General features: G+C 39.3%; 2 protein-coding genes across 2 annotated transcripts; both read right to left on the bottom strand.

Annotated features, from left to right (window-relative positions):
* Positions 1-574: 574 nt before the first annotated feature.
* KRT12 (keratin 12) lies at positions 575-7,193 on the bottom strand. The gene is made up of 8 exons (XM_004041785.4): positions 6,235-7,193; positions 5,767-5,849; positions 4,422-4,578; positions 3,330-3,491; positions 3,112-3,237; positions 2,750-2,970; positions 2,192-2,262; positions 575-1,385 (listed from the first exon to the last, which is right to left on the bottom strand). The coding sequence occupies exons 1-8, from the start codon at positions 6,799-6,801 to the stop codon at positions 1,288-1,290; spliced, it is 1,485 nt and encodes a 494-aa protein (XP_004041833.2). The 5' UTR covers positions 6,802-7,193; the 3' UTR covers positions 575-1,287.
* Positions 7,194-15,433: 8,240 nt separating this feature from the next.
* On the bottom strand, positions 15,434-24,850 carry KRT20 (keratin 20). The gene is made up of 8 exons (XM_019026665.4): positions 24,404-24,850; positions 22,186-22,268; positions 20,226-20,382; positions 19,712-19,873; positions 19,425-19,550; positions 17,758-17,978; positions 16,988-17,025; positions 15,434-16,066 (listed from the first exon to the last, which is right to left on the bottom strand). Exons 1-8 carry the CDS (start codon positions 24,815-24,817, stop codon positions 15,969-15,971), a joined length of 1,299 nt encoding a protein of 432 aa, XP_018882210.2. The 5' UTR covers positions 24,818-24,850; the 3' UTR covers positions 15,434-15,968.
* Between the last annotated feature and the right edge of the window lie 2,505 nt (positions 24,851-27,355).

The following is a 27,355-nucleotide window of genomic DNA, read 5'->3' as shown; positions in this document are numbered from 1 at the left end:
CATTTCATTGCCCCTCCTGGAAAATTGTTCACTTCTCCCATGTGTCCTTCGAAGTTCTCTTCTTTTTTTTTTTTTTCGCTTTTTTTTTTTTTGAGACAGAGTCTCACTCTATTGCCACGCTGGAGTGCAGTGGTGCAATCTCGGCTCACTGCAACCTTCGCCTCCCGGGTTCAAGTGATTCGCCTGCCTCAGCCTCCTGAGTAGCTGGGATTACAGCCACCTGCAACTGCACCCGGCTAATTTTTGTATTTTTAGTTAAGATGGGGTTTCACCATGTTGGCCAGGATGGTCTTGATCTCTTGAGCTCATGATCTGCCCGCCTCAGCCTCCCAAAGTGCTGGGATTACAGGAGTGAGCCATGGTGCCCAGCCCTTTGAACTTCTACTCAACAGATCTCACTGTATCACCATTCTTGGTAGGTGTTTATCTCTGCCCTCAACCATGAGCTCCTCAAGGCAAGGACCATATCATATTCATCGCTGAGCCTCCAACCTGGCACACTGTAGGGGCTCAGCGTTTCTTGACTGCATGAACAATGGTGCTAGAAAATGAACAGGACAACTCTCAACTGCTGTAGTAGACAATATAATTTTGCTACAACCTTGATGGGCTTACATAAAAAGGCCAGAACTTCTAAAAGAATCTTCTTTTAACTTAATCCTCAAACCCTGACATCTTCATCCCAGTTTTATCTACATTATCATTATTATCATTATTAATGTTTTGTAGAGATGGGGGTCTCTCTATGTTGTCCAGGCTGGTCTTGAACTCCTGGCCTCAAGCAATCATCTTGCCTCTCAGCCTCCCAAAGTGCTGGGATTATAGGTGTGAGTCATTACTCCCAGCCTCTATTTTATTAGTAGTATTTCAAAAACTTCTCTCTATGCTCTTGACATTCTTGTTGGAATCAAGGCATACATTTCACATTATTACCATTTATCTTTTATTACAATTAACTCTATTAAAACAATACTACTTGATTAAAGCTCTATGATTAAAAAATATTCCAGGTTACCGGAAGAAAGTTCATTAAAAGACTACTTGAGGTCCAGAAGGATATAAGGTAATTTTGATTTGTTACAAAGACCAACATGACCAAAATGACTTGTGACTGAATATTGTTTCAGAAGGGCAAAAAGGATTCAATGTGAATAGGGAATCCAAAGAAAATGGGACAGACAAAAATAGGTATTGAAGTAATACAGCATGTTACTCTGAAAGGAATAATTTCTATTTGTAAATTTCTTGTTCCTAAGGAACCAATCATGGGGCAGATCTTGTGAAATTTTACATTAGTTCTTCAATTTCCTGAACTTGAGATGAGACCACCTCACCATTCACCATCTCCTGCACAACTGTCTTGATTTTTCGGGTTTTGGTTGGGTCTAAAGATAAAAATGGAATAAGGGGGCAAAAGTTAGTGTTTCAAATATTAATCCAACACTGGTTGTTTAATGTAGGCTTCTAAATTAAGCATTGGTTGATACAATCCATCTAATTAAACTTTCAAAAGTAAATTTTACTTCTCAAAAATGTGTTTTATCCAGTGAAAATGAAATGATTCAGTGTTGCCTTGTACATATATGAAAACTTTTTTTAGGAAAACATTTCAAAGGTGGTTATGGTGATCATAATACCTTGCAGCAGAGTAGGTTTTTTCCCTCCTGGGATTGCCAATTTTTTTATTTTTTAATTTTAAGTTTAATTTTCTTAAAGACAGGGTCTGGCTCTGTTGCCCAGGTAGGAATGCACTGGCATGATCATAGCTCACTATAACCTCTAACTCCCGGGCTCAAGCGGTCCTCCTGCCTCAGCCTCCAGAGTAGCCGAGATCACAGGTATACACCACCACACCCAGCTATTTTTTTTCTTAAGTTTTTTGTAGAGATGGGGTCTCGCTATTTGCCCAGGTGGGTCACGAACTCCTGGCCTCAAGCGATCCTCCCACCTCAGGTTCCCGAAGCTATGAGGTTACAGGCATGAGCCACCATGCCCAGGCCCCCAAAAGTTTTAATATGGTATAGACTACTCATTTTGTGCAGGAATGCATAAATGTTTTTCCTTGGCTCAGAATATAAATATGCTTTAAATTAAAATTAATAATAATGCAGTATTCAATGAGATCTTACAGGTTTTGCATTAATAAATGTGATTCCGACTTATTCTAAGTGATTCTAGGGTTTCTGCATACCTTTAGAGGAATCAGTTGACTGTGCTTGTGATTTGGAGTCTGTCACAAATAAACTTTCCTCCAAACCATCACTGTAAGAAAACAAAGGAGATGACCTCAAAAAGTGAAGCAACCTGGCTTTTAATGGAAGATCTGGTCTAAGAAATTAGATTTCCCAATTTGTAGGCCTGAGTTCTTCCAACTAGTGCAGACTCTGATCACTTTTGGAAAGCTTGTTAGAGTAGGTGATTCAGGTGGCTACTATGTGTCCTTCTTATCATCAGGTCTTTGATATCAGAAATTGAGTAAGTGACTTTTATAGTACAGGGAGTACTCATTTACAAACTGTTTCTGACCGTGGTGCCTTTGTTCTTTGCAGCATTTTATGAATTATCAAGTAAGATAATGGGTGAAAACACTTTGCAAAGTGTAGAGCATTTAGTAAATCCCAGGCATATCTTTACTAGACTTGTGTTTGTTTGTTTGCTTTTCTGTCAACTAAAACCCCATTCCTTCTATTTCTGCTGCCCACCCTTGGTCAGCCCCTGAAGGTGTTTACAGCCTCCGTTGTTTGCTCACCCTTGGGCCTCCCCGTCCAGCAGGCGGCGGTAGGTCTCAATCTCCAGCTCCAGGCGGGCCTTGACATTCAGCAGCCGCTGGTGGTCCACGTTCTGGCGCTCTGCGTCCGCGCGCACCTGGAGCAGCTGTGCCTCCAGGTTGCTGATGAGCTGCTGCACCTGGGACAGCTGCGCGCAGTAATCGCCCTCGGCTTCGGCCAAGGAGTCCTCCAGGGATTTCTTCTGCACGTGGAAGGGAAATGGCATAGACATAACGATGGAGGGGACCGAAAAGAGGAGGGTAGCCAACGGCTAATGTAATTTGGATGCAGCATTTTCTTTGGAAGTCCAAAGGATGCTACGTCTGTTTGCGCACGAGCCTACCATGGCGAGCTGGGACTGTAGCTCGATCTCCAGGTTCTGAAAGGCGCGACGCAGGTCGGTGACCTCGCTCTTGCTGGACTGAAGCTGCTCGGTGTTGGTGCTAATCTCCTTACGGAGCTCCCCGCTCTGCAACAGCAAAGACAGCCAGGGGGCTCGAGCGCTGAGCTCGCTCGCAGGCCTTTCTGTGAATGTATCAAAGCCTTTGTTGTTTGTGTTACCTTTTCAATGAACCAGACTTCAGCGTCCTTCCGATTCTGCTCAGCGATGGTTTCATACTGCGCCCGCATATCATTGAGGAGCCTGGTGAGGTCCACTCCGGGGGCAGCGTCCATTTCTACGCTGACCTCGCCTGGGCCGCCCACCCGGAAGCTTTGGAGCTCCTGGGGACAGCATGTGAGAGAGAGGGGCACAGGGGTCCATTGTGACTTTCGTGGGCCCTGGATACTTTTGTCCTCTTGGGCCCCTTCCTACACACACACACACACACACACACACTTAAAAATTCTATCTCATGACTGTTGGTATAAAGACAAATATATTAATGTAATACATTAAAACTTTTTTAACCTCAAAATTCATATTTTTCTTCTGATATTACAAGAACTTAAGACATATTCATGGGTCCCTGAAATTACCACAGACCCTGGGAGCAGTGCCTGCTGTGCCTAATGGGTAAGTTGGCTCTTCTTCTTGAGGGACCACGACCTTTACGTGAAAGGAGGCCTGGCGTACACTCACTGGGGTTTTCACCTACAGCTGCCAAACCGAGGGCTGCAGACAGTACCTGGGCTTGCGCGCTGTTTGTGCCACAATCATTGAAAATCTAGTAGAAACTTCCTATTGCCAGCGTCCCTTCCCTACCTAGCCTCCAATATGCACCATGGCACATCAGAGTTTTCTGGTGTGCATTATGCTAAGTATAACCAGTTTCTCCGACATATAAAACATTATATATTATTGGTAGACTTTTGTTTTAACTTTTAAAATACTCAGTTTTTAAAAAATCACTGAATTAGGACTGTTAGCATTCCTATTGTCATTGCCTTATAAAGAAAATGACAAAATCAGAAAGTGCCTCAAATTTGTTGAGCCTTAGCAGGAACCACCATCACCACTACCACCACACACACATCACACACACACACACCACACACATCACACAGAAATCTAAAACAAATGGCCATTTTAACAGGGAGACAATGTATTCTCCATACTTGTCCTGACTCCAGATTTCTAAATTTGAAATTGTAATTTTTGGGTCTGGGAGAAAAAAAAAAAGTAGCTGAGTGAGGCTGCCCTGTCTGACTCACGTCCTCGTGGTTCTTCTTCATGTAGGCCAGCTCCTCGTTCAGGCTCTCGATCTGCATCTCCAGGTCAGTCCTGGTCAGGGTCAGCTCGTCCAGCACCCGGCGCAGGCCATTGATGTCGGCCTCTACGCCCTGGCGCAGGGCCAGTTCATTCTCATACCTGAAAACCAAGTGCAAAGCAGTTGAGGGAATCAACACAACCATTTGAACAAGGCCACTGATCTTCAGGGCTATTTCTTGCTTAAATCTGTGCACCTACTTAATAATGGCAGCATTGTAGTGTATGATGCAGTTTTTGCTGTTGTGTTTTTCCTTTCCTTTTTTCCCACCATTGTTTACTGTTCAGTTGGGGAGGAGAAGAAAAGTGAATAAATTATAAGGCAATACTTTCCTACCAGCGATGAATCCCAATACCACAGCATCCCAGGGAATAATTTTCCCTTTGGCTGGCTGCCGTGGCTGTAAATAGCAGCAGCCCCTCTCTAAGTGGAATTTCTAAAAGCTGTTGAAAATAAGTTACTCTTTTTGCTTAACGTTCTTCATGATTTAACTTAAAACACTGATACTTCTTTAGTGGCTTTGACTAAGATTTTACAGGTTCAGGACCATGGCCATTGCAACTTCCTGTGTGGAAATTTTGTGAAGCAAAAAGGAAATTAGTATTTCTTACCTATATCTGGGAGAGTTGAACATGGAAAAGGAGGAAGGAATATAAAAATTAGTACATGGTTAATCTTTCCATTGTATGTGTCATCAGGAAAACAATGGTTGATACATTGAAAATTGAGGTTTAGAGGCGGGTGGATCATGAGGTCAGGAGTTTGAGACCAGCCTGGCCAAGATAGTGAAACCCCGTCTCTACTGAAAATACAATAATTAGCTGGGCTCAGTGGCAGCCACCTGTAATCCCAGCTACTCGGGAGGCTGAGGCAGGAGAATCACTTGAACCTGGGAGGCAGGGGTTGCAGTGAGCCGAGATCGCGTCACTGCACTCCAGCCTGGGTGACAGAGCGAGACTCCATCTCAAAAACAAAAAACAAAAAACAAAGAAAATTGAGGTTTAGGACACTGGTAGGATTATGGTGTCAGTCACATCATGAGTTGAGTCAATAGCACACTACAAATATCGTGATCCATAGCCCTGGGTTTAAGTAACTTATAATTTAAGGACATTTAATCTGAATTGCATTAGATTCTAATTACTTTCTAGAACACCCTATGTGAATTTACCAAAACAGTAAATATATGGAGTATGTGAACTTCAGAAGATTTTATATCAATGAAGACAGGACAGTAGGACAGAAGACATGGTGGGACACGCCCACGATCTTCAGTTTATTCGACTCACTTCATCCTGAAGTCCTCAGCAGCTAGTCTCGCATTGTCAATCTGTAAGAGGAGCTGGGCATTTCCAATGCTGGCTGAAATGATCTGGCAAAAGAGAGGGACACACACAAGATTGAAGCCCTAAAAAACTAGTATTATACAAATATATTTTTGACACAAAGGTAAAAATGGTGATGTTAAATGCTGTTTTATTTAGAGTTTAAGACAGTTTCATTTTTCTAAGACAATATCTGTATAAAATAATATTGAGAAGTAAAGAAATGCAGATTTCCTACAGAAAGATAATGGAAATACAATCATTTCTTAGTAAATGATGAAGTGGAGTGAAACAACCTGGGATGAGAAAATTGCTGCAAGTACAGCTAAACTGGAAAATATCAAAGTTGTAGGTGATTATCACCATAAAACATTGTAATGGTAAAAAGGAAAAAAAAAATTCCCAACGCGCCTCCAAAAGAGATCATCTTACCTTATTCCTGAGGTCTTCAATCAGTGGATAATATTTGCTGTAATCGCTCTGTGAAGCATCTGCAGTCCCAGTTCCTCGTGTTTCATACCATTCTCGAATTTTGTTTTCTAGCTCAGTATTAGCCTCTTCTAGAGCTCGCACCTTATCCAGGTAGGAAGCTAATCTATCATTAAGATTTTGCATAGTTTCTTTTTCTGATCCAGAAAGAAGGCCTCCATCATTGCCCGAGAGAATACCTAGAGAGCCACCTCCTGGGCTGCCCCCAAATCCCATCCCCAGCCCTCCAAAGCTACCTCCACCCAGGGCTCTCCCATAACCAGCACCCAGTCCTCCTGCCATGGAACTTCCGGAGCCACCCCCAAAGCCGGAACTAGAACCAAACATGGAAGCAGCAGAAAAGCCTCCCCCACAGCTGGCTCCAAAGCCTAAGGCACTTCCCCCATAACCACTTCCAACACTGGAAGCAGACATGCCCCTGGGTCTGCCTATCACACTCTGCGAGGAGAGCCGCCGGGACAGTCCGGGGGTGCGCACTGAGAGTGACATGGTGTTGTTGGAGAGATCCATGGCCTGGGGAAGGTGGCCACAACTGGAGAGGAAGTTGTGCCAGCAAGCCAGAAAGCTAAACTTTTATAGGCGGCAAGATGGGTGTAGCAGTTGAAAAGTTCACTTTCTCCACTCAAAATTGGATCCTCCCCCAAGGTTTTTGGCCAGCTCAACAAGTGAATGATTTATGTATAATGAAAATTCATTGATACAGAAATAATCGAATAATCATTTCCATTAAATATTTGTTATATGAAAAAGAAAGCTGGGTGGAGTAGAGTCTGCTTGTCATAAGGAATTTTTCTTCTCCAAATTAGTCTGTTGCCTGTATTCCCAGCACTGCCTAGCGTCTTGTTCATAGTAGGAAGATAATGAGCGATTGCTGAATGGATACGTTAAATACTTCTTCCTAAACCTTATGCTTTTTTAAGTTCTTCCCTGATCTTTTCTGTTTGTTTCCTTTGGAAAATCCAGTGTAAACCATTTGTTTCCTTTGGAAAAACCAATCCAATGTAAAATCCAGTCATGATCAAGCATACCTTTTAGTGGAATACAGCTTCAGAAGCAGCTGTGAAATGCACTGGTGAAAGGTGGAGAATAAATATATTTTCCAGATGGATACTAGAATTTGCATTTTCAAGGATTTTAAAACCTTGGCATTAGGATGTTGCATGTTTCTTTTCCCTCTTATTCTTCAACTTGGAAAAGTACTATTTTTGAGTACAGTTGTTTATAGTGGAGTTTATTATAGTTGTTTCAGCAGTTTTACCTTGTCTGATTGCTCACTGCTCTACACTCAGCATTTACTATGTTTATTCCTTCAACAGATATTGCCTGTAATGGTTGCTCAATAAATGTGTTGACTAGTTGAATGGATTGTATAAACACTTCAGGTTTTATTGCCATTATCAATAAGGAGAAAGTGGAAACACAGTTCAAATTAAGAAATGATTAAAACCCCAAGTTCAAGAGGCTAGTGAACCATTTCAGTTGACTGCTATGATGAAAAAGGATAAATTTTACAATACAGAATAAATTAAATGTTATATTTTAAACTTTGTTGTGAAAACTTTGTAAAGCGTGCTTCAAGGAATTATATCCAGTATCTTTAATTTTTAAGACATAAAGTTCTTATACTTTCTTGTTTGGTATATTATTTATCTTTGAAATTGATATGGCTTATATATTGAACATGAGAACTAACGTTCTTACAGGAAATGCACTAACTTGAAAGAAGCCTGCTTTCAGAGAGAGTTGTAGATACCTGGAAACCAAGTAGTACAATTCCAGGGTGGTGGAATTCCCTTAGGAATTTGAATTGTGAGCATTTTGATTGGATAAGAAGGAATAATGATTTTTCTTTTACATGTTTTCTTTGAGATGATGGCCCAGTTCTCTACATGTCTCATTGCAAAATAGTTCTATAGTTTTTTTTAAAATATAGCTCTCTATGTATTTATTGTAGGAAATTTAGAAGATGCAGAAAACATAAAGAAGATGTATGTATATATGAGTATTTTATATACATTTTTGAACATAATTGATTCAATATAAGATTTTATAATCTGCTTTTCTCTTAAGATTATATAATTATCTATCACTTGAACTTTAATAATTGGGTACAGAACATGGATTGTGGATTCTTCAAAATTCTTTGTTGGATTCAGATTTCTAAATTCAGTTTGCTCTGTATTTGATGATAGGAAATAAAATTTCTGGGTGTAAATAACAGTTTTTTTGCAAAGATGTTTATACTGAATTTTATTAATAAGGTATACACTGACTGTGTGTGCTATAGACATATATGTATTTTGACTAGAATGGATTTATTGAAATAAAATACATTAAAATCATTGTAACGATACATTTCCTACCTCGTGGGAAACAGGGCCTTCATTTCTCCATCAGGGACCTCTGTTTGCTTATAGATGGCCACTAAAACTCCTTTTCAATTTGGTATATTTGGATTCTGTGTTTTATTTTATTCTAAGGAAAAGTTTTAAAAATATCACAAGTATTCTAGATTTCTAAAATAAAATTGAATTCTTATTTGATTTAATAATACATACCTTTCATAAAAAGGAAGATTTTTATTTTTATTTATTTACCACTACTGGATTTTTTTTAAAAAGTTCAACTTTAATTTTAGATTCAGGAGGTACATGTGCAGGGTTGTTACGTGTATATATTTCATGATGCTGAGGTTTGGGGTACGACTCGTCTGATCACCCAGGTAGTAAGCATAGTACCCAATAGTTGTTTAACCTTTGCTCCCCACAGTAATTCCCAGTGTCTATTGTTGGCATTCTATATGTCCATGAGTGCCCAATGTTTAACTCCCAAAAAGGAGGCTTTCTATACATTTTAAAGTGGAGATTGAATCTATCTGATAAAGATTAATTTCTCAGCAAAATTACTGGATACCTGTGAGATCATTGAGATGTTACTTAATACAAACAATCAACCATAAAAATTAGCAAATATGTGGCTGTTGTTTAAGGTTTTTCCATAAGCATATGCAGTACTTTTTGTTTCTCTTACTAAAACAATAACCTGATTTTTTTGGACATTTCAATAGCAGAGATAATATGTGAAGTAAGCCTGTAACTGTTACACAACTTGAATTATGTCAAAATGATGTGGTCTTTTTGAAAATTAAATCAAGAATTTCAACCAAGCCAACATGAAAGTATTCAAGTACTGGGTCTGCTGTTACCTCCATTCTTCAATGTCTAGTCCATTTGCCCAGTGTCTTGGACAAAGTCAGCATTCAATATATGCTTATTGATTTCTCTCTTGATAAATCAAGCTGCTGGGCCATTAATGTGTGTTATGTATGAGGAAATTTTTCCAAAATCAAAAAAGAGTGTATCAATATAAAGGCAAGCTACAAAGTATAATAATTTAAGTATTCGTGGATTCACAATGTAGACACATTCAGATGTTACTCTCATTCTAATGTACACGTGCATGCACACACACACACCCAGAAACATGCACTCAGATGTCTTTGCTTGGTGCCAGTGTGCAGGTGCTCCCTGCAGAGGGATCTTCTGCAGCCCCTGCTGCTCCACCTTCCCTGGGAGCCCTTTCTCCTGAGAATGCTTCTTTCTCTGGCCTTTATCTCATTGGAGTTAGTCTCAATGGTTAGCACTTGTTTTGCCTTGTAGAGTACAGACTGACTCCTGAGGAATTCCAGACCTGTAGCCTAGATTCCCCGTAGTTTACTGCTGCCTGCTGTCCACCTGCATATCCAGATATTATCTCCCTGATTACAGCCTCCCCGAAGCTGAGGTTCTTCCATTGTGAAGAGTCCTGAGCCAGAACTAGCAGTGCCCACTGGGGATTAGGGGACAGATGCTGAGAGGTCACACCTGAAGCCCATGGCAAACCTCCATAAGGAATACCTGGGATCAATTCTGGCAAATGGAAGGACTGTTTTGACTTTTTATTAAAAAAAAAAAAAGCCACTTTCCCAGGGACACAAATGATGAACCCGTGGTGAAATCCAATTACAACTTCCTTTTATATTATTACATAAGGGACAAATGTGAAGGGACATATTTCTCCCCAACCTAAACTCGTCACAAAGAGCAAGCAAGTGGGATTTCTAAATAAAGGGGTTTAAGCAAGAGATTTGCAGAAATCACACATTTGCTATAGATGTGGAAAGAATGTAGCAACCTAAGGCAGTCTCAGCTTGAGAGAAGCCATGATCCATTTGTTTAATTTCTTGAGAGAATGAAAATCTGGTCAGTGGAAATGCCAGTGATTTTAGCCCCATATGGAGGTTTTTACCAAGGATTCCTTAAATCTATATTATAAGCATTTTGACTGAGCTTGTCTTGTTTGAATTATCAGTTATTATGTACTTACTACTTTTTGGACACTGGGCCAGCTGAATTACAGATATTATTTTTTAACCTTCACGGCAAGCTCTTAAAGTGGTACTGGTTTTATTTGTTTGTTTATTTGAAACAAGGTCTTGCTTGGTTGCCCTCACTCAGGCTGGAGTGCAGTGGTGTGATCATAGCTCTCTGAAACCTTGAACTCCTGAGCTTAAGCAATCCTCCTGCCTCAGCCTCCCAAGTAGCTAGGACTACAGGCGGGCACCACAACACTGGCTATTTTTTTTTTTTTAATTTTTTTGTAGAGATGGAGTCTTGTTATATCGCCCAAGCTGGTCTTGAACTTTAGGCCTCAAGTGATCCTTCTGCCTTGGCCTCCCAAAGCACTGGGATTACAGGCATGAGCCACCTCAAGGCGCCCAGCTTCAGGTGGTACTTTTATCCCATTTTACAGATGAGCAATCTGAGGGTCCAGATGTTAAGTGATTTATTTACACTCATGCAGCTGGGAGGTGGCAGAGATAGGATTCGGGCCTGCAGTGCCTTCTATAGATACCACAACCTTGCTGCTGGCAGTGACAATAAAAAGGGCAGAGGATACTCTGACATCCCCTAGCTATGACACCTGACACCAGGCTTCTGCCCTGCACATCTAACAGGAGCTGCTCTTTTTTTTTTTCTTTTCTTTTAAGCTTTCTCCTTGAATTTCTCAGTGTATGGGCTGAGACCTAGAGAATGACTTTTCATGGCTTATAAGCAACAACATGACACATGAAATTCTGTAAACACACAGGCAAATGCGGTTTTCATTTTAGCTTTGACCTGTAACTACATCTCCAGAGATCTTATAAAGCACAAGTTAAATTTGCACTCCCCACACAAGAACTTGATGTTATGGTTGTTAACTATTATTCACTCCCAAGTGTCCCCCAAGACAGAGAGATTCCATTCTACTGCCATAGAAATGAAAACAGAAGCAAATAAAATGTCAAAAGAAATGTGCCAAGTTCAAAATTGTACCTCAGTGATTTGATCACATGGTACAGGAATATGATTAAGTTGAATTTTTGAACTTGGAATTGATTTTGTGCTGAAAGGTACACTTTCCAACTCTAATGCCTATGGTAAAATTTAAATAATATTGCTCAATCTCTAAAAATTATGTTTATATATTATTTGTTTATGTTTGTATACATATAACATATTATCCTAGACTAAGCTTGTTAGGTAGGTACTACATCTAATTTATTTTTTATCCTGAGTCCTAGCCTAGTGTTTGGCTGAACTTTATCACTGCACTCCTTGAATGATTTCATTTGAAAGAAATTAAGTCTTAATGTGTTTGAATGTGTCATTTGAAATTCATTTCATTTGAAAATGACTGTGCCCTAATTTACTGGTATGCTTTGACCAAGATTTATTCTGAATTCAGTTATGAATGGGGAGCAACTTCAGAAGTTGAAAAGGGAAATATTTCTTCTTCAGTGGCTTTTTTTTTTTTAAGTGGGAGGCTAAGTTAAATAATCAAGACTCTGCTTTAGAGGTTTTAGAAGTGAAAATAATTTTATTTGACAGCCACATTAATGTATAAGCCAGTGGTGATGTAAAAAAAAATAAACAATATTGGGCTTGTTGGCAGAGTGATTGCATAAGTTGAGGCAGAGAGGAAAATGATTATAGCCAGGGCAAACTGTTCAAAAGAATTATATCTTCCATTTTTGTAGAGTTTAGGAAATGTTCAAAATAGAGAAAATTAGGTATGTGGTTTTTACAAGTCTTTAGATTTTTATTGAGTAAATCATATCCTCATCTTTTCATGTCAGGTTGGTTTCTGTCCTGGTCTTTGCAGGGTTTTCTACCTGAGTTTTTTCCCGTAAGACAGACCTGTCATTTTCTGCAACTCGCTGATCCCTTGGTCTATAACATCTTTCACTTTGGATAACATTATAAAATCCTGTGAGTGACTGAGAGAATTTTGGGTTGCTTACATTTTATGTATTGTGCTTTTGAGATGAGGGTTAAACAAGGACCCTAAGGGGTATGAGTGAGATTGACTTCTGGGCTCCAGAGATCAATGGTTCTTGAAAGCAGGGGAGAATTTTGAAAGTGGTAGGAGACAGAAAGATGATAAAATAATACCCTGATGAGAGGAATCTTGGAAATGAGCCTAGGGGAGAGAAAACAGAGATGTTTGAAAGAGAATTCAAAAATAAAAATCACTACTAATGCTTTAAGTTGGAATTGTTACTTGGGGGTCTAATCAGGTACCTGAGGCTGATCCTGATGCATGTGGATGAGAACAGAGTGTCTGAGGAGGTCACTGGCCATGTTTTGATTTTGTATCACTCCATGTCATTCTCCTTTTTAGATGATTCAGAACTCTGGGTAGAAATAATCTCCAGAGCTCAGAAAAAATAGTTATTTCCATCTTAACCTCACCTCTAGGGGCTCTCTCTGAGTTTGATAGCTTCACTTCTGCACTGACAATTTCATATAAAATGAAAAAATACATTGATGATAATTCTAATGCGTGATAAAGACTTCTCTCTGGATTTGTTTACCTGTCAGAAATAGGATTATGTCATTCTAGTTCTTAGCTCATATCAGAAATATAGATAGATACAAAGATTAATGCTTCACTTTCACACAGTAACTGCTGGCAGAACTGGAGGTAGAACTCCACCATCTGGTCCACATGTATGTAGCTCTCACTCACTTCTTTGAAAGATTGCTTGGAAGAAACTAGAGACAGACCAAAGAAGCAAGAGGAAGAAAAAATCTTCATTTTTCTGATCTAAAAATAACAATTCTACTTCTTTTAACAGGTAGTTAAAAGATGACCATCCTAAATTAAGAATAACAATCCTACCTCTTGTAACACAGTGTAATCATTGCCATATAACAGTGGTCAGGCCTAATCAGTTACAAACCCATCTGCATAGGTTTCTTATTAATCAGATTCACAGTCTGGTATTTGCATGTCAAAGTTTCAGACCATTCTGGAATGTGACTCAGTAGGTGAAAAAGAATTCACTTTTAAATATTCTTAACATCTTTAAATGCAACTTACTAGCTAGCATGACTTGGAAGAAAATTAAGAAAAAAATGAGTGAAATCTCTTCACTTTGGAAAAGAAGGCAATGAGAATAGGTGAGACTACCTTTTCTGACAAAAGTTGTACTGAATCAAGTCATGTGTGATGTTAGCCAGCAAAGCTGGACATTTGCCACAATTGGCTGTTGTGTCTGGCTGATGAAAATGACAATTAGAAAACAACAAAATAACTGTGGATAGGCAAGTGCCTATTTCAACTGTGAATCATGTATTGCTTTGTTATGTAATTAGTTGCTTATGAGGGTGTCATGGTTTTAGAGAAACAGCGCTGAGGTTCAGTCTCGCTCTACTACTTGGTAACTGCTTGACTTTGGGAAAGTCTTTATCTCATGTCTTCATATGAGTCCTCATTTATCCTCATGTGTAAAGTGGGGATAATATAATAAGGTTGAACCTTATTATATATGCTATATAATAGCATATAAAATTGCTATTTCTGAAAGTCAGAAATTATCATATATTGGAAAGCTTTAAAAAAAATCTTTATTCTTTCAATTTAAAATAATGAATCAAGTGCCTGCTATGTGTTAGATATTATATTACATCTTAGGAATTCAAAGTGGTACCATTCACATCCTCAAAAATTCCCAACTCTTAGAAATTATCATATATTGGCAAGTTCATATGATTCAACCTAATAGCTTCTACCTCACAGGATTATTGTGAGAATTAAATGAGAAATGCATGAAATGTTTGGCACACAGGCTCATAGTAAGTGCTCAATAAATGGTGGATATTATTATTCTTAAATGAATCATGTAATTATTTTCTATATAATAATCAAACTCAATCCCACTTATTTGCAACTTCTGTATCAAGTTTTAAGTCCAATCTATTTACTAGAATACAATGATTTAGCGCACATTGATTTTTCCCATAAACTTTCATATGCAATGATTGCTCACTAAAATGCAAAAAAGGTGAGGATACAATCTGTGTTTTTATTGTTTTTGGATTTGGCTTCTTTCACTTAGCATGTTTTCGAAGTTCATCTCTGTTATAGCATGTATCAGTACTTCATTCCTTTTTATTGACGAATAAGATTCTATTGTGTGGATATATTACATTTTGTTTATCCATTCATCGGTTGATGGACACTTGAGGTGTTTCGCTTTGGGGCTTTTATGAGTAATGCTGCTATGAACATTTGTGTATAAAAGGACACATCGTATTAACCTATTTATATGAAATGTCCAGAGTAGGCAAATCCATAGAGACAGGAAGTAGATTAGTGGTTGTTAGGGGCTGGGAGGAAGGGAAAAGGCGGTGACTACTAATAGGTACAAGATTTCCTTTTGGGGTGATGAAGTGTTCTAAAACTAGATAGTGGTGATGGTTGCAAAACATTATAAGCATACTGAAGACCACTGAATTGTACGTTTTGTAAGGGTGAATTTCATGGTGTGTGAATTATATCTCAATAAATCTGTTATTAAAAAAATGAGAGACATTTCATTAAAAATGTATGTTCACCATATAAAGAAAGAGAGGCCCTGATAGTATATGCAGCTTATTATCAAAAGGAGACACATTTTGCCTTGAGAAGGGTTTCAGTAATGTTGTTTTTAATCTATTTCCATTTTAAGTATAGTGTACTTCACTCTTATTCTGCTCAGCATTTGTGATTGAGTTTGACTCTCAAATTATTCAAAGAGCTGTGTTGAGTTTTAAAAGGCAGTGGAAGCAATGGGAAAAAGCAGATATAGCTCAAAGGTTGTAGAGTTGTACTGATGCTGAAAAATCAATGAGATTAACCCAGAAATTGGCTCAATAAGAAACCAGGGACTCCCAAAGGGGGTTTTACAATTCAGAAACAGGAAAAAATTAGAAAGTGGTTTATTTGCAATTTACATGGATTCCTCTACTTTGTGAGGTTTAGTATAATTGGAATGTATTGCAATTTTCAGGAACATTACCTACAAATTGATATTAGGTGGTCTACAGCTTGTAATTGATGTGCTTCATGATAAAGATGGCAGTAATGATGTTTTAAATATTCTAGTGCTCATTGGATTTCATTTTTGCAGGCAATTTGCAGCTCCTCTGAGTAAAACATTTATATTCAATTACAGAGTCTGATAAATAGGATTCCCGCCACCCCACCCCTTCTAATCACTGCAAAGTATTAATAGTGCTTTCTTATGGCCGATTTCTTGCAGGGAGCAAAGATAAGATTATAGCCAAATTTCTTTCGAAACCTCAGCAGCATCTCCTTCTGGTAGCTATTTAGATATTTTCTTCCACCTCTTTGACTTCAGATGACACGATCTTGCCATCCACTACTTCTTGCACGACTGTCTTAATCTTCCTGGTTTTCTTTATATCTGAATTCATATTAAACATTAAATGTTAATTCAGGCACATGACTCTGCTGATTTATAATATTCAACTTTAAATTATTATTCTTTTTACTTATTTCCTTCTTTTAGAAAAATATGTTAAACCCATCCTCTTTCTCAAAAAATCTTAAGTCTATTTTATAAATAGATGCAGAAAATGTGCTTCTCCCCAAATTTACAAATGTCCTACTCTTAAAAATTCAAGAAATAAATTATCTTGAATTTAAGTGGAATTCAAATTTTGTCTTGTTTTTCCTTTTCAGGATGTCAGGATGTTTCAAGATAGCAATAGCACAGGCCAAGAAAATCACCCCATTCTGAGGAGTGTGCCCAAGTTCCCATGTGGAGGGTTTCTTTATGCCATGTACAAGATTTTTAGAATCCCTGGTGTCATACCTGCTCCCTTGAGAATTGGCCTTTGCTATGGTTTGAATATGTTCCCTGGAGTTCATGTGTGGAAAACTTAATCCCCAGTGTAACAGTGTTGGGAGGTGCGGCCTAGTAAGAGGTGATTAGATGATGAGGGCTCTTCTCTCATGGATGGATTAATGTGGTTACCATGATAATGGGTTAGTTATTGTGAGAGTGGGCTAGTTCTAAAAGAAAGATTAGCCTCCTCTTGCTCTCTGGTTCTCATGGACACTCTTTTGCACTTCTACTTTCTGCCATGGGATGACGCAGCAAGAAGGCCCTTACAAGATGCTGGCACCTTGATATTGGACTTTCTGGCCTCCAGAACTGTGAGCCAAGTAAATGTCTATTGTTTGTAAATTATCCAGTCTCAGGTATTCTGTCACAGCAGCAGAAAACAGACTAAAACAACCTCACTTTACTTTTTATCAGTGGCATGTAGTTAATAGAAAGCAGCTGAATGTCATAGAAAATGTGCAAAAATTTAGAACTTACCTCTCTCTTCCAGGGTGCTTAACTGATATTCTGTAGTTCTGTTTTTTTTTTTTTTAATGAAAAGAAGAAAAAAGAAACAGAAGAAAGCATTATTGCTGTTTTGAAAATGGAATGCACTCCTGTCTTTTATATTTCAAAGTCCAGGTGAATGTGTTTTATTGCTTTCATGTATCTTTCCCTTTTACATTGCTTTTATTGCAAACTTGAGCATTTTACTTTTTAACTTGAAAAATACATAGATTTAAAACTGACCAGTTTAATATATGCTAAGAAGTTCCTCTAATTAAAATAACAAAATTACAATGGAAGTTTAAATCTTGTGTTCTCTTGTTGATATTCTTAGGTACGGTATCTGAAGACAGTTGCTGCTGCCACACTTATGATTCTCAGACTGGCTCCCGTGGACCTCAGCAGCTTATTGTCTAATTCATGAGCTCTCAATTAGAATTTCCAAAAGGTTATTATGCCTTCAATTATATATTAATGATGAAAATTAATATCAGCATAATCTATATCATTTGGAGAATTATCTCCAAATGATCATATGGTAGAACTCAGTCCTACCACATGATCTCAAGGCTGTACTTGATATTTTGGGCGTGTGTGTATTTTTTGGTATGTTTTCGTTTTGTTGTTTGTGGTGAGGCGTGTGTGAGTATAATTGCTTCTGTCCTAGGGATTGCATTGGTGCTGGGTAATGAGTGACAGGGACATTAAAATAGAAGTGCATACAGACATTGACACCTATTCCTTGATTCTAAGAGCCTTACTTTACGTCTTCTCCTTCCAGAAGGCGGCGGTAAGTAGCAATTTCCTGTTCAAGCCGAGTCTTTATGTCAAGAAGGATATGGTATTCGTTGTTCTGGCGTTCCATGTCACTCCGAATCTGCATCAGTTGGGCCTCCAGAGAGCTCAACAGCGACTGGAGGTTGGCTAACTGGCTGCTGTAACGGGCCTTGGTCTCCTCTAGAGTGTGCTCCAAAGACTCTTTCTATGAGCACAAGAAAAATAGGGCACTTCTTATCTGAGGACTTGATTCAAGAGATGGGTTAATTTTAATTTCTTTTGAGAAGGGTCTCTGCAGTTCATCACTGTGGGCATGGTGTATATTTCTAGCTCCATCTCCCACTCTTCCCAACTAGGCAACCTCAGCCAGCCAGCTAGGATCATTAGCTCTTGGGTTTTTCTTTGCTTGTAGCTTTGCACCTACTGTTCTTTCAGTGCGGCGCATTGTAGCATTGTTCTCAGTACTTGCTTCCCCACTGTGTGAAGATGTTATACCTCTCACTCCTTCATCAGACCTGGCCATGTGATCTGTGGCATTTCTCAATTGCAGGATTAGATTCCTTTAATCCATTGACACCTGGCTGGGTCATGTGACTCTCTTTGGTTAATAAAATGCAGGTCAAACTGACAAATGCCTTTTCTTTTTCTTTTTTTCTTTGGGACGGAGTCTTGCTCTGTCGCCCAGGCTGGAGTGCAGTAATGTGATCGCAGCTCACTGCAACCTCTGCCTCCTGGGTTCAAGCGATTCTCCTGCCTCAGCCTCCCAAGTAGCTGGGATTACAGGCACACACCACCATGCCCAGCTTATTTTTGTATCTTTAGTAGAGATGGGGTTTCACCATATTGGCCAGCTGGTCTCAAACTCCTGACCTCAAATGATCCTCCTGCCTTGGCCTCCCAAAGGACAAATGCCTTTTCTAAGGAGAAGCTTTAAGAGCTATCAAGTGGACCAACAATTGGTCTTTTCTTTCTGCCAGGACACTGGCATGTCCTAGGTAGGGCCTACCCCTTTAGCCTTGCCCTTGGAAAGGAAATGTCACGGTGGATGTAGTATCATGGCTGCAGGCCACTGCGGTTTGAGGGATTCTGCTTACCACAACATAATTTGTCATGGGCTTGCTGATTTGCTTGGACTGGAATGTCTCTAGTCCATTCTCCAGCTTAAAATTTTATCTTAGATTTTGAGATCTGGTATAATGGACACATACAGGGGAATAGCAGACACGGGGGCCTAACAGAGGGTGGAAGGTAGGAGGAGGGAGAGGATCAGGAAAAATAACCAATGGGTATTAGGTTTAATACCTGAGTGATGAAATAACCTGTACAACAAATCCCCATGACACAAGTTTAACTACATCATAAATCTGCACATGTACTCCTGAACTTAAAAGTTACAAAAAGATCTGGTTTAAATGCCACTTTCCCTGTGAAATCTTCCAGATTTACTCTTTCCTCTGCATTCATGCAGTACATTGCCCTTTCCTCGATTTCTCTCTGTCCTTTAATTATAATCAGTTGTTCGGCCTGTTTCCCTGCCAGTTCTGCAAGGGGAAGGGTTATTTCTTGTAGGTCTTTGCATTTCTATAGTTCCTAACAGAGGACCTTGGTAAACACATACTGGATTGAGAAAGAGAAGTTAGATGTGCTTTACCATGCTGAGATGGGACTGGAGTTCTATCTCAAGGCTCTGGGAGGTGCGTCTCAGCTCCGTTAGTTGAACCTCAGTTCCTTTTAATTCTTCAGTATTCACTGTGACCTGTTGCTGCAGAACTGCAGTCTACAGTGCCAAGAGTGAAAAAAAAATAGTTGAGGGGTGGAAATAAGAAAGAAAAGACAGAAAGAGAAAGGAAGAATGAACAAATGAAAAAGAAAATGAGTTATCTGTTTCTGGAGGAAAGCATCTACACGTTTGCTCACCCTTTAGAATTGTGTGGTTACCTGTCTCTCAAACTGTTCTTTGGCCTCTTGAAGGTTCCTCTGGGCCATGACTTCATACTTCTGCCTCATTTCATTCATGATGGCGCCAAGGTTCAGGCCTGGAGCAGCATCAACCTCCACATTGACAGTGTTGCCCAGATGCTTGTGTAGGCCATCGACTTCCTATGAAAGTGAAATTTCTGATTGATTTTAGTCTGAAGCACATTCTCAGATAAGGCTGGGCAGAAAAGACATAAGGAGTCTCATGACCTCTCTCACTTGGAATAAGTAAAAAAGATATAAAATAATAACTTGTGTTGGGCTTATTGTGGTCCAGGTACTGCTCTAAGTCATTTAACTTACAACAACATTATGAAAAGAAGGTAGGGCTTGTATCATTATTGTCATCGTCATCATCTCTGTCACTACCACCACCAACTCTTCCCCCTTCTCCTGTTTCTCCCGCTCCTCCTGTTATTAGTATTATATAGAACCATTCCATTGTTTCCAGTACCACTTCTGAATATTTTCTCACCTCCTGATGCTCCTTTTTGAGGAGAGCTAGGTCTTTATTCAGTTCTTCAATTTGAATCTCCAAATCTGTTTTATGTAGGGTTAGGTCATCAAAGACCTTATTCAGGCCTTGGAGATCAGCTTCCACTGTTAGACGTATTCCCCTCTCAGTCTCATACCTGTGAATTAATTAGTGTACAGAGATAACTGGTCCTTCTGAAGCCATTATAAGGAGAAAATCTAATATAATGGGATAGGTTTTTAAATGTGGCTTATGAGGAGATCAATTTCAATACTTTATAATGTCTGCCTTTACACATTCATGAAATTTACATAAGAACCTAGGAGTCAGAAAATGTGCTCAATAATATAATCTCTATAATTTGGGGTGACTGGTAAAAAGGCAATCTGAAATAATTTTGAACACTTCTAAATTCTAGAATTTATCTTATAAGAAATTAAATTGTGTTAATTATTGTGTTGGCAAAGGGTTCTTATTGATATTAAATAATGGTTAGTTTTACTTAATGAATGTACATGATCGATTTATTTTTATTACTTTGTGAACAGAGACATCCAAAGTGAATTATCTCAAACAGCTCTACATCCTCCTCTACAATCTTACATACACACTGTGTGTGTGTGTGTGTGTGTGTGTGTGTGTGTATTTGAGACAGGGTCCCACTCTGTCACTCAGGCTGGAGTACAATGGTGTGATCATGGCTTACTGCAGCCTCAACCTTTGGGGCTCAAGCAATCCTCTCACCTCAGCCTCCCAAGTAGCTGGGACAGCAGACATATGCCACCATGACCAGCTAATTTTTTTTGTATTCTTGTGTAGAGATGTGGTTTTGCCATGTTGCCCAAGCTGTTCTCAAACTCCAGGACTCAAGTGAGCCGCCTGCCTCAGCCTCTCAGTGTGCTGGGATTACAGGCGTTAGCCATCATGCCCTGCCCAGTTTCCTAAAATATCCAACTTTAAAAAATGACACTGCAATGTGACACTCAGTGCTAGGTAAAATTGGAAGTAATGCACCTTTACTGCTTTCGTCTTTGGATTTGATTTCCTATTTCCTTCTTGTTAATCCCTTGGAGCATTAAAAGGCTACCCTTCTAACCACAAAGGGCTTTTTGGTGTTAATGCATTGTACAAATTCAGGATGAAGAGGCCTTAGTGTGGAAGCTGTTTGCAAGGAACAGGTCTGGTCACATGTGGTGTGATGACTACAAAGAAAGTGAACACAATTTTTACTTTCTTTTTCTTTTCTTTCTTTCTTCCTTTTTTTTTTTTTTTTTTTTTTGAGATAAGGTCTCAGTCTGTTGCCCAGGTTGGAGTGCAATGGCACGATCTCAGCTCACTGAAACCTCCGCCTCCCAGGTTCAAGCGATTCTCCTGCCTCAGCCTCCGGAGTAGCTGGGATTACAGACATACAGCATCACGCCCGGCTAATTATTATAGATTGGTCCTGGTTCTTTGGTTGGCCAGACCATCCTGTAAAACACTGGCAAGCCAGAAATCATCAAGAGTCACCCCTGGAACTTGGGTCATACACTTGCAGGCACTTGAATGAACATGGAGAATTACTTGGAGAATCACCAAGGGTAGACACAAGACTCTCTTTAGATAACAGAAAGGCACTTAGGGAGAAGGAGAATTGTAAATTACTTTGTTATTACTCCAAAGGGCAGAATTAGGTTTAGATACCAGGTTACTAAAAAAAAATTTAGCAACCAGTAATAACCAAGGAGAATAGTAGTTACTGGAGGTGTTTAGTTACATGCCGGGGGATCAAGAAAGAGAAGGCCATCCCTGAGTGCTGGGTTAGCTTCTAACATGTAGCTTCTAACCTCCTTTAGGCTTCAGGATTCTGGACATTGAACCGTGCTTCCTTTATCAACAATGATATGAAAAGCTGAGTATCTGGAAGGACTACTAAAGGAATTCTTTTTCAGAAACTTTTGCCACGTATTAGGGAACCTACTTCAGTCTGAAGTCCTCAGCAGCCAGTTTAGCATTATCAATCTGCAGGACACACTGAGCATTTTGCAGTTGAGCATCCTTAATCTGGAAAATACATGAGAAAGAATGACATTTTCTTTTTTCTTTTCTTATTTATTTATTTATTTATTGAGACAGAATCTTGCTCTGTTGCCCAGACTGGAGTGCAATGGTATGATCTCGGCTCACTGTAACCTTTGCCTCCCGGGTTCAAGCAATTATCCTGCCTCAGCCTCCCGAGTAGCTGGGGTTACAGGCATCCGCCACCATGCCCGGCTAATTTTTGCATTTTTAGTAGAGATAGCATTTTGCCATGTTGGCCAGGCTGGTCTTGAAGTTCTGACCTCAGGTGATCTGCCTGCCTTGGCCTCCCAAAGTGCTGGGATTACAGGCGTGAGCCACCGCGCCCAGCCAAGAATGACATTTTCAACTGGATAGGAGTTTACAAGGATTTAGTTTATCCCCAGCTACAGTGACTATTATGTCAAAAATGATGTTCATTTCAAGTATTTCTACACGAAAATATATAGAAAAAATAATGACATAGGTATTTAACATAACAGAGTCATAAAATGCAACTCTAGATGCCCCAGGGTTTGGTCTACTTTCTTGTGATTTTACAGAAGGATAATTTAACTCAACTTGAGTCATCACACCTTATTGAGTGCCTTGCCTTTGATGTTTCTACTTAGGACATTTCTTTTAGCCCCTCTGGTCTGGTGAACTCCCATTCCTCCCTCATGTCTCAGGTTCGACAACATTGCTTCATAGGAGCCTTCACAGATGCTCTCAAAACTGAACTGGATGATCTGCCTGTGCTCTCATTATCCCTCTGTGTGCTGGTCCCTCTGTCCATCCCTGTATCCTCATAAGTCATATTGTGCCCACCATAATATTCCTCAGTCCCCAGCATGGTGCCCAGCACCTAGTTAGTGTTCATTCAGTATTGGCTGAATGAAAGAACATGATGCATGAAAGAACTAAATGCATGATGGAGGCATATAGATGAAAAATCTACTTGCAGAAGATGTTACAAAGACATTTCTCTTTCAATGGACCCAGTTTTGGAGAGGGCTGCTTCCTATGGTTGGGACTGTCCAGCTCAATGGGATGGATGGCCTGTGCCTGTGTATTTGAGATGAACCAAAGTAGAGTCAGAAACACGAGACAGGTGTGGTTCGAACATTTTTAGTGAGAGCCTGCGAAGGATGAACTTTATTCCGGAAGGGCAATTTAAATGCCATTGCTTCACATGCCCATAGTTTCTAAAATTCCAGAGCAACTTCCCATGGAGTCCGAATCAAATTGCCCTGATGTTTAGTACAACTCAAGAAAAACAGACTTGCTGGTAAGTAAATGCGCTTTGCTCTAAAGGAGTATGAATCTTAACACAGAAATGACAGTGAACACTTTTCTTGATTCGATAAGAACTTTAATTTGAAGCAAGTGCTCTGTGTCATATCTGAAATTTTCAATTAGGAGCAAAGTCTTCTGCTTTTATTCCATGAAACTGATAAAATACAGAGCTCCACCCTTTTTTTGATGACATAGGAGGAGGTTGTGATATGATTGTAATAAACATGAATTAGGGGCAATAGAACATTTTATTACTGTAGAAGTAGTTTCTGAACTGCTTGATGCTGATGGTCATGTTATTAAACAGGGCACTTAAAAATTCAGGCATCATTAAGACCCATATTCCTGCCACACTGTTTCCACCCAGAATCACTTTGCTATTTAAATCTGCAGTACAGTATTTTAATAGTCATATTATAACATTTACTTAAATAAAAGGAGAAAAGTCTTTGAATTTACTGTGGTTTCAAAACTTGATAAGGACTAGGTGAAAAACTAAGAGAGATTTATCACGTAATTAATTTTTAGCTCTTTTCAGAAAGATTGTTCACTATACATTTAGCCCTGATGTGATAAGCTGTGACAAAGATTTATTTTATTCTGGAGGATAAAATGTTCATATTTTGTATGTAATTGTATTAAACATTAAAAATAGCATGATTTAAGGTCATCCTATTGTACAGTCAGGTACTCCAGCACTAAAGGTAGATGAAAGAATTTTTATAGATGTAACATTTTAGCCTAATTTGCTTTACAACGTCCATTTGGACCTACCTAACATAGATAACCTCTTGATTTATCTTGAAGCTAAACACAGAGTTGGAAACACAAGCATCATCTCTCACCTGATTTCGCAGCTCTTCAATTTGTCTGTAATATGCACTGTAGTCGCGACCAGCCCTCGGGGCGTTGATTTCGTACCACTGCTTGATCTGCACTTCAAGTTTGGAGTTGGACTGCTCCAGGGTCCGCACCTTTTCTAGGTAGCTCGCTAGACGGTCATTTAGGTTCTGCATGGCCATTTTCTCATTGCCAACAAACAGGTCCCCGCCGCCTGTGAGATCGCTCCCATAGTTCACCGTGTGTCTGGAGTTGGAGATGCGGATGCCCCGGCCTCCAGCACCCCCATAAACGCTGGGTGTCGTCCCGAGGCGCTGCATGCCCACTGTACTGACTACAGGGGCCTGCAAGGAGGAGCTCAGGCTTCTGTGGAAGCTTCTGGGACTGAAATCCATTGGAGATTCCAGGAGGGAGCACATGTAGCTTCAGGATGGTTGGGGCAGAGTGTGTCTCATGGAGGGTGTTGAGCTAGCCTTTTATGAAGTCCACAGGCAAGAAACTCCTCCTCCGCTGACATGTCACTAGGATTGGCACCACAGTCCACCTTGCCTTACTTCCACGCCCCCCCCTTTGTATAGCAATATGTTAATATGCTTAATTCAATTCCAGAAAATACCACTAGAGGCATTTCTTGGAGGCTTTTATCAGGGGCAACTTTTTTTTTTTTTTTTTTTTTTTTTAATTAAACGGGTAACAAAAGGAAACAGGAAGGTGTATTCTTTTAGCCCATGCGCCTGCCTTGGCAGGTTTTTTTCATCCTAACATACACATAAAGAATATTTACAATCCTCTTGTATAATTTAGGTATCTAAAAAGGCAGATGTGCCTACATAACTGAAAGTCACAATGGAGATAAAGGACAATGTTTGATTTGTATTGAGGAGCTGCTCTTCAGAACCTCTGTTTCATGCTTTGCTTGTGTTTGGCTTTTAAGTTTATTGTGTTTTGGACATCTTATTTTATAAGACTATTAAAATATTTTGTACAAACACAAAACCTAGAATCCCTAAACCAGGAATGAAACCATTGTACATTTGGAGATGTAGTTTGGGGATGTGAATTAAATGACTTTAGCTGAGTGGTGGATTAGATGATTTGGGAGGTTATTTTCTTTCTATTTCTAATGTTCTATGACTAAATATTGCATTTTAGGTTTCCAGTCACCGCCTGGCTTCAAGTCCTGTTACCAAGACACTTAGAATAAATCACACAGTGCTTTGTACCTGGCATGGTATCAGGATGGGTCTCCTCTTTTGTATGAGGCCAGCTTAACACCCACCATGAGACAGACTCTGCCCCATCCATCCTGAAGCTACTTACAGGTGCTCCTTCTAAAGTCCCCAGTGGATTTCAGTTGCAGAAGCTTCCATGGAAGCCTGATCTTCCTTGTATGTCCCCACAGTCACAGCGAGAGTGGCTGTATATATAGGAAGGGGTGCAGGCAGGGACTTGGGACTACACTCAGCTTCCAGGGTTGGGCTGGAGGCAGCTGCTTGTGTGTGGACCTCTAGACACATGGGCATGATCTCATCGGTGGGAATCTGATTGTAAGCAACCAATAAATGCCTGAGTCACTTGCTTCCCTTCATTCAAACCCCCTGGCTGAGAATTCACACTTCCCATGAAGCATGTAAATCACTTCCTTAATTAGATAATCACTAATTAACATAATTAGATAATCACTTAGTTAATCACTTCCAAGTTAATTAGAAGGGATTGGAAAAGTCACTAAAAAACATCTAATTAATTGTCATCCTGATACTTTAATGGAATTGAGATTTGTATATAATTAAAGCAAGCAAGCAAATAAATGCAAAAAAAATTGGAATTTAATTGTCTTATTTTAGTGGCTTATTTGTTGTTGCTGTTGTTCTGAAAGCCAGTCACTTAAAAAAAATTTTTTTTGAGTTTTTAGAAACCAGTGGCTTTTTTACTTTTGAGTTTAAATTTCTTTTACACACAACTTTCTTCTAAAATAAGGTCAGATCATATTATTTCTCTCTTATAAACAGTATACTTTAAAATAATACATTGTGTTTGATTTTATCTCAGTTATATCACAGAAATAAAAATTGAGATAAAATGGAATCTATTTTATGCATTTTATGGTATATGTGTGGACAGCTCTTACATTTTTATCCATTCATGTATTCATCAGCCAATACTGAGTACTCACCACCAATGACTGGACTGGTAGCAAGAAGACCTTGCTAACTTATTAGAGTTGTAAATTACTTTGTTAATAGATGTCACAGCTAAACTCTGTAGTAGAGAAGAACTTTTTATAAACACATGAACTATGTTCTTTATACATGTATTCAAAGATGAATTGTTTTTGGTGTTGATTAATGGGGTAGGAGGTTGTTAGATTAAAGTCATTGGAAAATCATACTATTTAAATTACACAAGTTTTATAGTAAGTTGGTCTCAGCTAAGAGTTTCATATGCTAACACATGATCAAGGTGTGTAGAAGCATTATAAAATCAATAGTTAGCTTTATAATTAGAAAAGAACATAAATGCAGTTGTTAAACATGATGATTTTTGTTCTCTTTTGTAGCACAATTCTTCCTTATGGCTGGACCTATTTATGTTTATATCAAAGAGTTGAAAATCCCATTTTTAGTTATTTTCCATTTTATTTTTATTTTGAGACAGGGTCTCACTGTGTGACCCAGGCTGGAGTGCAGTGACACAATCACAGCTCACTGCAGCCTTGACCTCCCAGGCTCAAGTGATCCTCCTGCTTCAGCCTCCCAAGTAGCTGGGACTACAGGCACACACACCATGCTTACATAATTTTTATTTATTTATTTTTTGGTAGAAACAGGGTCCCACTATGTTGCCCAGGCTGGACTCAAACTCCTGAGCTCAAGTGATCCTCCCACCCCACCCTCCCAAAATGATGGGATTACAGGTGTGAGCCCCTGTGTCCAGCCGTTTTGTTTTTGTTTTTG

This window comes from Gorilla gorilla, chromosome 4 (assembly GCF_029281585.2).
Source record: "Gorilla gorilla gorilla isolate KB3781 chromosome 4, NHGRI_mGorGor1-v2.1_pri, whole genome shotgun sequence".
NCBI classification, from domain to species: Eukaryota; Metazoa; Chordata; class Mammalia; order Primates; family Hominidae; genus Gorilla; species Gorilla gorilla.
The sequence above is the reverse complement of the archived record's forward strand: the minus strand, read 5'-3'. Positions and strand labels throughout refer to the sequence as shown.

Excerpts from the sequence above, each read along its gene's own strand:
- KRT20 (XM_019026665.4), bottom strand. The coding sequence starts at position 24,817 with ATGTGCTCCCTCCTGGAATCTCCAATGGATTTCAGTCCCAGAAGCTTC. Across the intron at positions 22,269-24,403 it reads TTGAAGAGCTGCGAAATCAG|ATTAAGGATGCTCAACTGCA; the intron begins GTGAGAGATGAT and ends TGTATTTTCCAG. Across the intron at positions 17,979-19,424 it reads TCCAGTCCCATCTCAGCATG|AAAGAGTCTTTGGAGCACAC; the intron begins GTAAAGCACATC and ends TTGTGCTCATAG.
- KRT12 (XM_004041785.4), bottom strand. The coding sequence starts at position 6,801 with ATGGATCTCTCCAACAACACCATGTCACTCTCAGTGCGCACCCCCGGA. Across the intron at positions 3,238-3,329 it reads AAGTCTGGTTCATTGAAAAG|AGCGGGGAGCTCCGTAAGGA; the intron begins GTAACACAAACA and ends TTGCTGTTGCAG. Across the intron at positions 2,971-3,111 it reads TACAGTCCCAGCTCGCCATG|AAGAAATCCCTGGAGGACTC; the intron begins GTAGGCTCGTGC and ends TTCCACGTGCAG.